Source organism: Hippocampus zosterae, chromosome 11 (assembly GCF_025434085.1).
Source record: "Hippocampus zosterae strain Florida chromosome 11, ASM2543408v3, whole genome shotgun sequence".
Classification (NCBI taxonomy): domain Eukaryota; kingdom Metazoa; phylum Chordata; class Actinopteri; order Syngnathiformes; family Syngnathidae; genus Hippocampus; species Hippocampus zosterae.
This window is the reverse complement of record NC_067461.1, coordinates 18,176,125-18,190,345: the sequence shown is the minus strand read 5'-3', so window position 1 is coordinate 18,190,345 and position 14,221 is coordinate 18,176,125. Positions and strand designations below refer to the sequence as shown.

General features: G+C 40.4%; 1 protein-coding gene across 2 annotated transcripts; it reads left to right on the top strand.

Annotated features, from left to right (window-relative positions):
- The first annotated feature begins 827 nt into the window (after nt 1–827).
- On the top strand, nt 828–13,204 carry pwwp2b (PWWP domain containing 2B). 2 transcript variants are annotated; one of them, XR_007964735.1, is made up of 4 exons: nt 828–1,307; nt 4,111–5,836; nt 10,555–10,618; nt 11,846–13,204. XR_007964735.1 is itself a non-coding variant. In XM_052079809.1 (3 exons), the coding sequence occupies exons 1-2, from the start codon at nt 1,168–1,170 to the stop codon at nt 5,834–5,836; spliced, it is 1,866 nt and encodes a 621-aa protein (XP_051935769.1). In that variant the 5' UTR covers nt 828–1,167; the 3' UTR covers nt 10,555–13,204. The 2 variants fall into 2 exon arrangements, 1 of the variants encoding a protein (XP_051935769.1); XM_052079809.1 differs by having other exon boundaries at nt 10,555–13,204.
- Nucleotides 13,205–14,221: the final 1,017 nt, after the last annotated feature.

Genomic DNA, 14,221 nt, shown 5'->3' with positions numbered 1-14,221 from the left:
CCCTCCGAATCTGTCAAGACCGCTCTGAAATGAAAACTCATCCTAGCAGCCATCCGAAGGTTAAAAAAAAATAAATGTAAAAAATGCTCAGAATAAATACAGACCAGAGGGGCACAGCTGCTGTGCACATTTCGGCAGTCGCACATGAAGATGTGGAAGGCAGTCTGACCTACTTTCATAAGCAAGAACCCATGTTGATGTCATTTATAAATAAAATGTATTATTATTATTATTTAACTGTTATCAAATATTGCTTTTTGTTGACGTTCTCTGGATGTAAGATGAGAGAATTGCTGGATCAGGTTGGACATGGTGAAAATTACTTTGCGATCAACCCAGGAGACATCCGAATGATAATGATGCATCACATTTCTATTCAAAATAGACTATAGAAATCCATTTATAAGTTTTGTAATGTTATTGAATGAAGTTGAATATTTTCAACAAATACACCTATCAGGAGTGTGCTAATTTAATATCTGTAGTAAGTATGAACGTACTAAAATAAATGTGACATTTGATGATCATCGCTGTGACCAGATTTATATAACACAGAGTGCTATTTATAAAACGAACCAACAAACGCACCACAATTGTAAACAAATTTAGCTCCGATCCAGTCAGAAAAGGCATAACCGCGAGTCAGTTCGAGGTGACTTCATCCGACATTTATTTTCTGAAATCAAATCTTGCAAAAAGATTGAAGAGTCGATATTTACAGCAAATGCCTAATTGTAATGGCAAAATATAGCGATTACCGGCGTTGTTGTACTGTGTGTTTTGTTAGCGGTCATACATACTCTTCAAATTATTGTGAACCATTAAACCATCGTGTAAAAATCCCGTGGTGTTCGTCAAGCCGATAAAACCTAAACCATTTCCGAGGCAAAAGGTTGCCAATAATGACTGTGAGCAAGTCAACGTAAGGCAGAGAAAGGGAAGGCCTTGTCTTGAGCGCTTTTCGCTTCTCTTGCTTGCACAGCCAGTGTGATGTCAGCGGTGGCAGTATTGGTGTAATTGACTCAGTTGGGGTGATGGCGTCATTTTATGCCCTGCTGTAGCCTCCTGCCTCAATAGCGAAGGGGAGACGGAGCTTTAGCCGACGCGACCGTGGCTCCCTTGGCCCGGATCGAGCACCGCCGAGCCGGACACCTCACCACGGGAAACATGGAGGCTGCGGCCGAGGAGCTGCTGGCCGGCTCTCGGCTACCTGTCACTATCGATCAAATAGTTAACGATACGCTGTTGGTGACGCTGACCTACCGAGAAAGGAGCTACACGGGCATATTACTTGACTGCAACAAGAAGTGAGTGTCATTTCTTTTCTGTTCACTTTGATAATTTGGGGCTCAAATTAATTTGATTTGGCTCACGCACCTTGGATGCTAACGACTAACGAAGGCTTGTTAGCCGCCTGGGCCCCAATACGAAATCGTATGGGTTATGGTAGCTGACAGTCTAGCTATCGCGCTAGCCTCGTAGCTAATATCTCTATTATCGTAATAGTTGACGATAAATTAGATAAGTGCGTCCTTTCACCACTTGTGTTTCATGGATGTCAAGATATTTGCCCCATTTAGTGAGATTGGAAATTGTGTTATTTGAACTATAGCTAATGTCAGTGGGTTCATCTATAGCTTATTGTTAGCGCTAATCATACAGATCAGCTCTTACGCATTCAGTAAAAATAACGAGTTGTCTGTACGGCGTTCAGTAAATATGTAGTGTTTCAAAACATCGTTGTATGTACTCTTGACTTATTTTCCTTAGTGGTGCCTCTTTTATATAAACTGAGGTATTGTACCTAGGTTGATTTTAAAAAACAAACATCTTTTTGTTCTATTTACAGATGGCATAGTATAATGATTTTAGGTGATCCTGCAGTGTTGACAGTTTTTAACTTGAGTGTCCAAGTAATAACTTGGGTTCTGTTTGATAATTTGAATCTTCTGTCAGTTAAAAGACAGCACTTTTCAAATGAGAAGGCCATATAGGCATAGATTGTTGGCAAGTCCCGATGTGTAATGTCTTCTCTGCACTGGGTGTGTGTGTGTGTGTGTCACATGTCAGCCTTTTTGTAAGCATTGTGCACCCTTTCAAAGCTACTAGCGTATACTATTAATAGATGAGCAGAATCAGTTGGGACAGAGTTGCTCTCAAAGTATGTGTAGATTGCTTTTCACATGACCCTTCCCTCATTTTAAATAGGCCTCAAATTAAGGTCACAATATGCTGACTTCGTCCTTGCTTCTTAACATATCCTGTTGTTGATTCGAAAATACATAGAATGTTTCATGTCATCTTCTTTTAGACCTTTACTTAATGCTGCATACAACATGACATGTCATCATATTGAGCTTTATACACTGTCCATGTGGTATGCATGACCCATCTTGTCTGTTCCCTGTCACAGGCAGTTGCACTGTGTGCATACTGTGAAGTTGGTTTACAGGTGAGTATTGTGGTACCAGTGTGCCACATCAATGGCTGGGGTGGGGGTGGGGGGCACCAAGAGACCCTTATTCAGTGGTGACTGCCTCTTCCCCTGAGATAGCCAGCTCACTTAATGTGCACTAATGAATAATCTCACCACACGCATTACCCCAAAGTAGCAAGGGATGTGTAAATAAATACACTAACAAATCTCCTGACTCCACATCATGAGTATACCTCAGCATCCCAAGTGATTTGTGGGTTTATTTTTTTTTGCAGTCAAGACATTTGGAGATTGGGGCTCCTGGATATCCCTAAGTGTCTTTGTCTTGTGAAAATGAAATGAAAGCAACACTATTTTGCAGGGCAGCCATCACAAAATGTCTGTTTGGTCAGTTTTAGGAAACTACACATGAAAATAAACACATGTTACCATATTACATCTTTTCTTGGATGCAAAATAACTTGATAGTACTCGTTTGTCCCCAAGTCCTGCAAATTTTCAAGGTACAGGTGAAAAGATGGGTTGCACAGTTCGTCCAGCAAGAGTCAAACAAAAGTAAAATAAAAAAGATCTCCCTAAATAAAGTCTGCTTTAATACCATTTTGGTTCTTTTTTAAATCAAAAAATGTACCGGTAATTGTATCTATCTACGAAGTATGAGTTCAGGCTGAACTGGAAAAGAGTCACATTGTTATGCAATACAATAGAATACATGCTGATTACATAGCGCTTTCACAACAGCGGCAGCTGTAACAAAGCGCTTAACAAAACAGTGTGTCACATTCAGAGTAGTTCGTGAGCACATTCATGAAGTTACTAAAGTAAAATATAACAAGAAAAAAGTTATCCTCAAGGGAATAAATTAAAACTTTCAACACGTGAATGTCAAAATTCTCTCACGGAACTAAATGCAGAAGTCTGAAGAAATCTACCAAGTTCAATGCGCAATAATATGTAATTACAGAGAATACCTGCGTGAAACACGGATTTTAGCTTGATGGGAGCAACTGACTGTGCCTTTTTTGTGCAGCATGGTAATGTATTCTTATGACGCTGCACAAAATAGATCATTGCACACTGTCGCTAACTATGAAATGGCATAAAATGTAAATAATATGAAAAACACCTCCAGGGCACACATATTAAAAGGTGAAAACTCAAAACTGTATGGCGGATGCTGCCTTCTTCCGATGCAAATGAAATATTCCCATACTGCTGCACAAAGTAGTTAATTTGGGCGCTTTTTGTAACCTAGAAATTGTCACACTGTACCATCACAAACTGAGGACTGTCTGTATTTATAATGGTGCTAAGCTGACAATTACATTGACCATTTCTTTGTGAAACTGTACAGCAGATATTATTTATGACGGTAATATTACAATTTATTCTAAAATAATGACATCAGCTCCTCTTTTCTTTTCATTCTCTCTCTACTACTCTTACGTTTTGGCCTGTTCGTATTTTAAGTTGAGATCAAACACTGATGTATTCATTTGCACTGCGTTCACATGGGTCTGATGTGGTAAAATAAAATACACTAAACTTAATCTGTGAATGTAATTGGTCTGTAAAGCTCAAAAAGGTGTTTGGAGTGTTTGCATTTATTTTTAATACATCACAAGATTCTTAATTGAGTTTATTCTTATGATTCTTCTTCTTCTTCGTTTCAGGACCGGGCTCTTCTGTTTGCCAGATTTTGGAACAACACCAGTGGACTTCCCTGGATCTAAAACAACGTGTGAAATACCAGAGGTTCTGAGTGAGGAGCAAGATTCCATAGCTCCCAGCCAGGCATCACAAAGACCAAAGGATGAAAATACTCTGCCTGAAAGCAGTATAGCTGCTGCGCCTCCACTTTGCCCAGTTCCCACACCAGTGCCAGCTGGGCAGACGCCATACCCTCCTTATTTTGAAGGAGCCCCCTTCCCCCAGCCTTTATGGGTGCGCCACAGCTACAACCAATGGGTACCACAGCCCCCTCCCCGACCCATAAAGAGGAAGAAGAGACGGACACGAGAGCCTGGCCGCATGACGATGAGTACCATACGTCTGCGGCCTCGGCAGGTACTTTGCGAAAAATGCAAAAACACCTTGAATAGTGATGAGGACAGCAAAGATGGCTTGATGGCAAAGAACTCCAGAAAAGAAAATACACTACACAGTGACAACGATGGAGATGACAAAGACACACCGAATAAGCTCTCAAAGAAAAATGATGTAGTCGCAGCCAAGGACAATAAGAGACGGGAAAATGGCACCAGCATTGACAGCAAACGTCTCAGGAAGGACAAAAGGAGTGAATCTGAAGGGGAGAAATTCCCAGGAGGCGACGTTATTCCCCACAGTCCAGTCATAAAGATTTCGTACAGCACTCCACAGGGCAAGGGAGAGGTCATGAAGATCCCTTCGAGAGTCCACGGTTCAGTAAAACCATTCTGTCCCAAGCAGCTAGCGCATAATGGCTTGGGAGAGAACGGCAAGCTGCCTTCCACTCCTACTAAGGAGCAAAGACACATTTTAGACGCTCGACGGTCTGGTCTCACTGTATCCATTCCCAAACTCAAACTAACAAGGCCGTTCACAACCGTGTGTCAGGATTTACCATCTCCAAATATCCGCCTGAGACACCCACAGAGGGAACGTGACGAGGGCATGGTCGAGTATGAAGCTGAACTTGTGGGAGATGCCAGAAGACGAAGTCCACGGGCGCCAGGACCCTGCCTCACCCACTCTGAGGACTCAGGGGAAGGCAAGAACTCTCTAGAGTTGTGGTCAGGGAGTTCTGGAGAGGAAGCGGAGCGTGGCCACAATGACCTAACACTTCTCATCAATTTCCGTAAACGAAAAGCAGATTCATCCAGCCTGTCAGTTTGCAGCAGCGACAGCCTAGACGAGTCCAAGTCCTTCAGTTCTGATGGTACCTCACCAGAGCTCTGTGATTTAGCACCTGGCGAAGACCTCTCTGTCACCTCATCTTCATTACCTTCACGGGATGATTGCAAGACAGTGCCCCCGCTCACTGTGCGTCTACACACTCGCAGCATGACAAAATGTGTGACCGAAGAAGGTCACGCTGTGGCGGTGGGAGACATTGTATGGGGAAAAATCCATGGCTTCCCCTGGTGGCCGGCACGCGTCCTCAGCATCAGCGGCACCCGAAAAGAGGAGACTCCCACATGCGAGGCCCAGTGGCCCCAGGCAAAAGTGGCATGGTTTGGTTCCCCTACCACATCTCAGCTCTCTGTTGCCAAACTTTCACCGTTCAGAGAGCTCTTCAGGTCCCGTTTCAACCGCAAAAAGAAAGGGATGTACCGGAGAGCCATCTTGGAGGCAGCCAAGGCTGTTGGACACATGAGCCCAGAGATTACATCACTACTTTCTCACTGCGACACATAGGTTAGTTGACACGCTGACAAAAGGCTGGTGTTTTGTGCATAAAGGTATGCCAGAATTTTTCATTCATTATTCAGGGGGTTTTATTTTTAATTACCGGTATTATTATTTTTTTCAACGACCATTACGTCAGTCTTTGGAAATGTACTTATTTCAAGATCTGGAAAACGGAGTCTCGAGTCACTGGCCTTTTCATGAAAATCAATGTGACGTGTCAAGCAAAACGAAACGTGAATTAATTAGCAGATGAAATCTTCCTATTGTGATTGATGATTACAATTCTTTCAAAAGAAAATCACAGTTTTTTTTGCTCTTGATTCATCTTTGTGCCAATGCCAGCGATGAGGTATTTTGCCAAAGTCAAATCAATTTGCTCAAAGAACTGACTTTTGTCTAAAATTGGACAAGCATGTGTATGTAGCAGGGCTGTCCTGATCACATTTTTTGCACGCAAGTCCGATTTACCCGATTTTGATGATCTGTTAATACTCCTGAACTCCAATACCTAAGCAGTGCATTAAGAATACAAGAGCACATTCAAATGTCATACCATTGTATTGTATTGTTGCAGGACAAAATAACAATGCAAACAAATTACATTTACAAGTCAATAAACTAAATGAGATTTTTTTTATGACAGTGCTCTCACAAAATAAAGTTCTTAAATGGTCAATACATTTCACACAGTGCAATATTGTGTAAGTAAAATTGTAGAGCACAAAAACAAATAACGAAAAAAAATTCAGACGTAATGAAAATCATGTCTGGAAGCTAGCCGGAGTTAGCACACATGTTACGGTGTGTTTGATGCAACCTTGTCACAATGTCCTCTTTGTTGCAGCTATGATAGATTACAGAGCCAATAGTCAGTGAACTCACGTTTCTTAAAGACCAAGACAGTTTTTATATGCCTGTGGTTGACATCAAAGCAGGAAGAGCGCCACTAGTCGCTGAAGTTTAAAAAAAAAAACAAAAAACATTCCACCTGTTGCTGAACCTAACTATTCATAAGTATTACTGAATAGATTATTTAAGTACAGGAGTGCCCAACCATTTTTGACCGCCGATCAACTTTACGATCAACCCCACTTCTTGCGATCGACCATGATGAGCAACACCCATCACGGCCCCTAAGATGAAAGAAAACCGAAAAATAAAGTTGGCACAAGATTTTATGGGTTTGTGAAAAGGAAATCACTGCCTACCTTTCTCGAGACCTGACTCGGAGTTATGGGATGCACTTTTGCAGCGTGTTAACTATCGTAGCTCACGTCTACCATTTAAAAATGCTTCTCTTGGCCCTCCAGATTCCCATTCTTTGCCAGTACCCTCAGTGAATTGTACATGAAACAAACTGAATGAAAAGACTAATAACAATAGAAGAGAGAGTGCAACAGCTCTGATCGCAAGTTGCAATTGCAGACTGCTGACCGTTAACAACCTCCGGTGATGCAGGTCACGCCCCACTGTAGGTTAAAGGTGACATGCTTTTTTCTTTAAATTTTTAAAATACATTTCGTGAAAGTGAGACTCATAGGATGCTAAGGGTGCAGTGTGCACTAACACAAAAATATATCATATTAATAACATGCACACAGACTCACACAGTTTTGGGGTTGGTCTTTTATAATAATATTACAGTATTATGAAAACCTGATTTCGACAGATTCGGAATCAGTGCAAAAAAATGAGTAAACTTTACTTGCATCTCTTCTGAAAAAAATAGTTTAAAAAAAGTGTTGACCCTTTATTGTAATCAAATTGATGCATTCCTCAGAATCAGAATCATCTTTATTGGCCAAGTATGTACAACACACAAGGAATTTGTCTCCGGTATAAGACGCTGCACTAGTATCATCGTAAACAACAAAATCATTGAACCATTTTAGAGTAACCAGTAGTTTTGTAGTACCATTTTGTGGTGCAAGAAGAGTGACTCCGTCAGTGACTGTTTAAGGAGTTAATGGCTAGAGGGAATAAGCTGTTTAAGTGTCTACTAGATTTGGTGCGCATGGATCTGTAGCGACTGCCTGAGGTGAGTGGCTGAAAAAGGTGGTGGGCAGGGTGCGGGGGATCCAGGAGGATTTTCCGTGCCCTTGTCTTGATTCTTGCAGTGTGCAAGTCCTCAAGAGTGGGTAGGGCGGTGCCAACGATTTTCTCCGCCGTCCTAACTGTCCGTTGAAGTCGGATTTTGTCCTTTTTTGTGGTGGCCCCAAACCAAACCGTCCCTGAGTCAAATTCTCCATGGAAGAAACAAACTGATGGTGTGTTTTCATCAGTAACTTGGAATTCTCATGAGCCATGCCAGAATTGGGAGGGAGGAAAAAAAGTTAACCACTATTATTAATCCAAAAGACAATAAAACAGATTTAAGTTGTACAGATGCACCTTTTAATCGGATTGTTTTAGTTTTAAGTGTGACATTTCAAAACGAGACTTCAAGGTTAAAGTTTAAATAGTACTCTTTATAATAAGAAGACAATAAAAAAGCACTCTTCTTTTGATAGCAACTGTGCAGTTGGCTGCTAATGCTTGCCGTGAACGATGTACAGCAGCTGACCCTTCGACTAATGATAGTCAACGCCTGGCTGTATGTTGCATCATCTCTTAATGACATGTAGTGAAGTACTGGACAGTGACACTCCCATTTGAATAGGCTGGAGTCTTCTGTTTCTCGTCGGCTATTGGCAAAACGTTTTTGTTGTGTTTTATAATAGAGGAATCAAAATGCATCGATTAATCGACAGCGATTTGATGATTAAACAACTTAACCCTTTCTATCATGCACCAATATTGACAACCTGTAACCTGGTAACCTGATAAGCTGTCCTCTGTAGTAACCGCTGTCCCTGAAAGGGTTCAGAATGGAGTCATCATTTCGAGCAGGAGTGCCCAAGTTTGTGTTCAGCCTGTTTTAGATGTCTCCCTGATTCAAATGATCAGGATCGTAATCCGTTCAGGTGTGTTGGAGGAAGGTGACATCTACAACAGGCTTGATAGGGGCTCTATAGGACTTGACTTGGGCACCTCCGGTTTTGAGTCATTGTTCAACTAAGAATTGCCCAAATGCTTTGAAATTAGCCTCTCAACTCTAATTATTCATTCACTCTTGTTGTCCTTTGTAAAAGCCGAAAACTCGCCTTTGTGTTTAAACAAAATAAGACATGGGAGAAAAAAAAATCTGCTTTTACTTGGGAAAACAATGACCGAACGAGTTAAGCTATCAGTTTCAAAAACGTTGGTAAGTATGACATCAAGCCCTCTGTTGTCATTTTGCTTGATTCTTTAGTTCTTTTTTTTAAAACATAAAATCGAAATAATTGGTTGATAAACGGTAATCAGAAAGGAATATATTATTTGTAACACTTTCATACAAATTATTTGATCCATTGATGGAATAATCAATAGAATAAATGTTTCTAAAAATATTCAATTGCTTTGAGTTAAGCGGATCTACGCTCTCTCGCTTTCTCTCCCTCTCTCTCATAGAGATTTTGGTTCAGTTGCAAATTGTTCAAATTTGGATGTGCCACTGTATAATTTCCTTTCAACTTGCTCTAAAGTCTCACGATGTGTTTGGAACTATTAGCACATTAGCGACAAAATGCTTACAACTGAGGCTTGCCAGCTCGGTACTTTACATCTGCACTGAATATTGAGTGCATTTAGAGCATTCTGACTGAGCTTCCGAGGCTCTCAGTATATTGTGATTGACCACGACATAAACACAGAAACTACCAAATGAAAGGTTAGACTCTCGTCTTTCATCATAAAAAATCGTTTTCTACCTTAATTCATTGTTTTTGTAATCAGCAGGAAAACATGGGTTGGTTTCACCCAAATTCAGCAATTTTGGATGAGAAAGCATATAGGAAATCATCTTTTTTGGGGAAAAGATGCAATTCATGTACAACAATGACTTTGATCCTAATAATTGTTGCTGTAGTTACGCCGCAAACTCTGAACAGTCCTTTTCTTCTATAAAATACCAACAATGAAAATGTGGTTTTGATGGCAAAATATATTTACAACGAATCACCAATGTAACAATTATATATCAGATCATTTGCACGCTATGTACTAGTAGTAGTACTTAGTAGTGTCTGTGTATATGTACCTACTTTATGTGATCGCTTCTACTTCTAAATACAAATAATCTCTGTCATCTTTTGTTGAGAGCCTGTGTACATTTAACATAACAAACACTTTGATCAATCGCAAGCTTCTTGTAACAATCACATTTCCAAGGGTCTGCCATTTTTACCTTACACATTGTTGTGACACACGGTGATTTGATCCAAGAGAGAGCCGAGGCTGCCATTTTTTAAAAACTTTTTTAAACAATTGCGACTTACACATTGCTGAAGAATGCAACCTCTAGCCGTCGTGAGTAATGTGAATTGCACAACACATTGACTATCGCCACATCATACCTATGTTGCAAAAACGCATAACGATATATATTTCATTTCCTTTTTTAACTCTACATAATTAAGTACTGTTTAAAAAAAACTGAACAAACTTTGCATATCTCTGTGGAATATCGTTGTTCTTCCTGTTAGACAAAACAAGCATTTAAATTGTATACTTATTTCGTTGTGCCAAAAGGCAAGATGGTTGTCGATCAAGGTTTCACATCTGTGTTGAAACTTCCAACGAAAGAAAGAATAAAACTTTGGTTATTTGCTCATCTTCTTTACTTTGTGCTCTTTCTTGTGCAGGAAGCTGGGCGCTGAAGGGAGATCTCGTGAATTCTCAGACCCTGTCATCAAGACCCAGGAGGGAGTATGTGCGGTTGCCTCGGCGACTATTTATATGCTGTTGCCCCCACTCCCCTTCTTTCGTTTCTTTTTAACAAGGCTGTTGTAAAATTGCAGCCAAGGTGGAGGATAGTTTAGGATGTGGGAGCAAACGTAAAGGGCCATGCGCTGCATGGTCTGCTGGGACTATTCCTGTTTTGTTTCTGGGGGCGGGGGGTTTGTACCTCCAATCATATTTCGATAGAACCCAACAGCGAGCGACATAACAAGAACCAGAATGTATTTATTGCTATATTTTCACAATCCGTCTTTCTATCTGGAAAAACATCCCAGTGTGCTGCTGGCATGACTCACTGCGAGCGCCGCCGCCCACCGTTTCTACAAGGACATTTAACGGAAGGGTTCAAAAAGTCTTACGCTTTTTTTTTCCTCTTTTTTAAAAAATAATCTCACATCTCCAAAATGTGAACAGCTCCATCCAGTGACAGTAGTAACTGTTCCTACTCTCAAGTGACCAGTGTTCCATCCGACATTACTTGGATTAATGCATGTTTATACTGATCGTCATCCATTGTACGTCACCCTTACATTTCACTTTCAACTTTAGATGTGTCAACCCCCTCCTTTTTCGTGACAATGTTTTCCATCACTTGTAATTATTTAAAGCATTAAGAAAAAAAGCACTTTATCTGTACCTTGGTGGCCTGCTGTAAGCTCACTGTCTGAAACACTATTGTGAGAAACAGCCCTGATAGGCAGCAGGGGCGTTACAAAAATATTTGTGGTTGACTATCCATGGCCTTGGAGATAGGGAAAAAAATATTTTAATTTTAGTCTTGTCTACATTTCCCCCCCTTTTTTGGATGGTTGTGTACACTGTATTGTCCGCTCATCGACCACACACTACAAAAATCCCACGTGACATTTCCACTGGACAGACATGGGTCAAATATGTGTCGACACTCCCTATGCAGTATCACTTAAAGCTTTATCATTGACTTTCGGAAAAATAACATGCTGTAAGAATACTGTGAATTCAACTTCTTGTAGTGTTGAAAGCAGCACTGTTTGAATAAGGGAGGGGGGCAGAGTAAAGCTGAAACGGCTGCTGTTAAGCACAGTAAAAAAAAAACTGCACACGCCTTCTAATATCCGCCTGGCTCCAAAAGCTTAGCTATGATCAGCAGAAAAATGGCTCATTGATTGCCAACGAGGGAAGTATTTTTTTTATTTTTATTTTTAATGGGAGCAGACGACCACCATTGTGATAATGCTCTCTGCGTTGACTGCCATCAAGCCCGGCTAGTTTTCCTGGCAGCCTTACACAAGATTCTAAATGTATGTATGTATGAGAGAGGAAATGTGTCCCATGTATGTGCAACATGGCTATCAACTGTTGCCCATATTGGTCAATGTTCTTGGCTACTTTTTTCCCCCCTTTTTTTTTTTTACATGTACAGTGCATAAAATAAAATATACAAGCAATATATCAGGGTGTTGTGGACAGCTGTGTCTATATTTGGTGTTACTAAAAACGTGTGTTTTTGTTGATTTTTTTTGTGTGTTTAACACAAACACACAAATGTCATTTTTCTGTTAAACTGCCTGCTGACGTTTGAGCAAAATGTATTCAAGATCGTTGCTATATTTTTCGGCTTGAAGATGGTTTAAAGGTAAACCGGTCTGGCAATTTTGTCCTGTGCCAACTTGAATGCTCAAAGGTTAAAAATAACTCCCAAGGTTTGAGCAAAATGACACCTATTATTTATTTTAAATCAGGGTTTATCTTGACCAGCGTTTCCCAAAGAATGGTGCATGGTTTAATACATTTCAATTGGAGACGGCTTTGTGTGTTCCTAAATGTGTTTTTGATGTATTTATTGTATTGATGCAGAATAGAAATATTTAGAAATCCTTAAATTATTTTGGATTGAAGTTTGGCCTTGAACATCTTGCGCAATCCGAATTTTACCTTGTGTTGTAATTTAGAGCTAGGACGTTTGATGAAAAATCCTACCGTGCTGAACCTAACCCCTCACTCATAAATATGACTAAATATATTACGGGTAATGTATTACCTATTATGATGAAAATGTGATGCGTTCAAGAAAAAACAAGGGTAAATTCATAATCACTGTCAAAAAAATGATCTAGAAAAGTTTTTCATCTCTGATTCAAAAACATGGTTGACCTGTGTCATTTCTAAGATCAATAACCTGTGGCTTAGCCACTGTCAACTCAAGTGTCGAAGTAAAGCTGAAATGAATGATGAAAAGCTGCCACAGTGAAAAGCGGGGCTTATTCAAAGGAGCGCCAGCTTTTTCAGGAAAATGTTACACTGCTCACAAATGACAAAGGCAGTTTTTTTTCTTTACATGTTTGTGTTTCTGTCACTTATTTTCAAGGCATTACATTTTCATAGCAAAATGAAAAATTCCTAAAAATTATAGTCCTGGGCTAAACAAGCAAAAAAAGTCGGGAACCATTGATCGAAACATAGACGTCCTCTTTTGGGTTACTTTCGGATTCTAAAAACTCCAGACTGTTGTTGAAACTACTACACTGGTGTGAATTATTGCTATTGTCACAAAGCATTCACTTAAATCTATTTTTTTTAAAAAGAAAAGAAAACTTATCAAATACCGTAGAAAGAATAGCACACTTGTTTTCGGATATATTTTGGGCCCTCGCTTTCTCTTTGCCTGTATCTTCTTTCATCAGCCATCCTCCAGGGCTTTCCTTTGCCTTTCTCAAAAACCCATGAAGAGTAGCGGTGTTCGAGTTTCATAAGGCGTGTGCATGTTTGTAGTTCGCAGCTCAGTGGACATTCTATTCACGGCGAGCTGATCCACGTGTCCCTATTTTGTATCACTTGATCCGCACATTTTGTAATAGTGTCTCAGCTGTACACCAACCGCGCCCCGCACACCGGCTCTCATTTCCTAGCACTGACTCTTGTATTTTGAAACGCTTCACTCAGTTTCTCCAGGAGCAAAAATCGCATTGAGTCACCAGTGGCAGGTTTCAGATTTTTATTACATCCACTACGTGTTACTTAGAAAGCAGGATTCAAGACGAACTACAATACTACTAATTTGGTATGAAAGCTGAGTAACTTGCACCAATACTTTGGGAGCGGAGTGAAGTGCCAGATTGGGAATTTAACATTTCATTTTAGCAGTTTGACAACTGTACTATGAAGGAGATCATCTGGTTACGACACAGACAAAATGTATCCGGTTTCATGGTTGTAAATGCCTCTTATAGAACTGGTTTGCATGGTGGCGTTAAGAATACGTTATCGCACGCACGAGCAGGAACAGGGCCGAAGCGACGGCCATAGTCATTCATTTGATTGTTTTGGATTTGAGGTCTACCAGTGTTGTCCGTACTAGTATTTAGTGCAGTTTTGACTATTACTGCATCAGCATCGATTAGCGCATTTTCATTTCCAAATTCAGGTTATGTTGGTGTCAACAGAAGGCCCACTGTAGTGCTCATGGATCGGTCTTGTTCCGTCAAGTTAATGCCCTTCCGACTCATTTTAATGAGCACAAACAATGATGGAAAAGACCAAAGGTAAACCACCATCTCGCATGACAATCAAAACTGAGAACCAGGTCAAGCA

Excerpts from the sequence above, each read along its gene's own strand:
- pwwp2b (XM_052079809.1), top strand. The coding sequence starts at position 1,168 with ATGGAGGCTGCGGCCGAGGAGCTGCTGGCCGGCTCTCGGCTACCTGTC. Across the intron at positions 1,308-4,110 it reads TTACTTGACTGCAACAAGAA|GACCGGGCTCTTCTGTTTGC; the intron begins GTGAGTGTCATT and ends TCTTCGTTTCAG.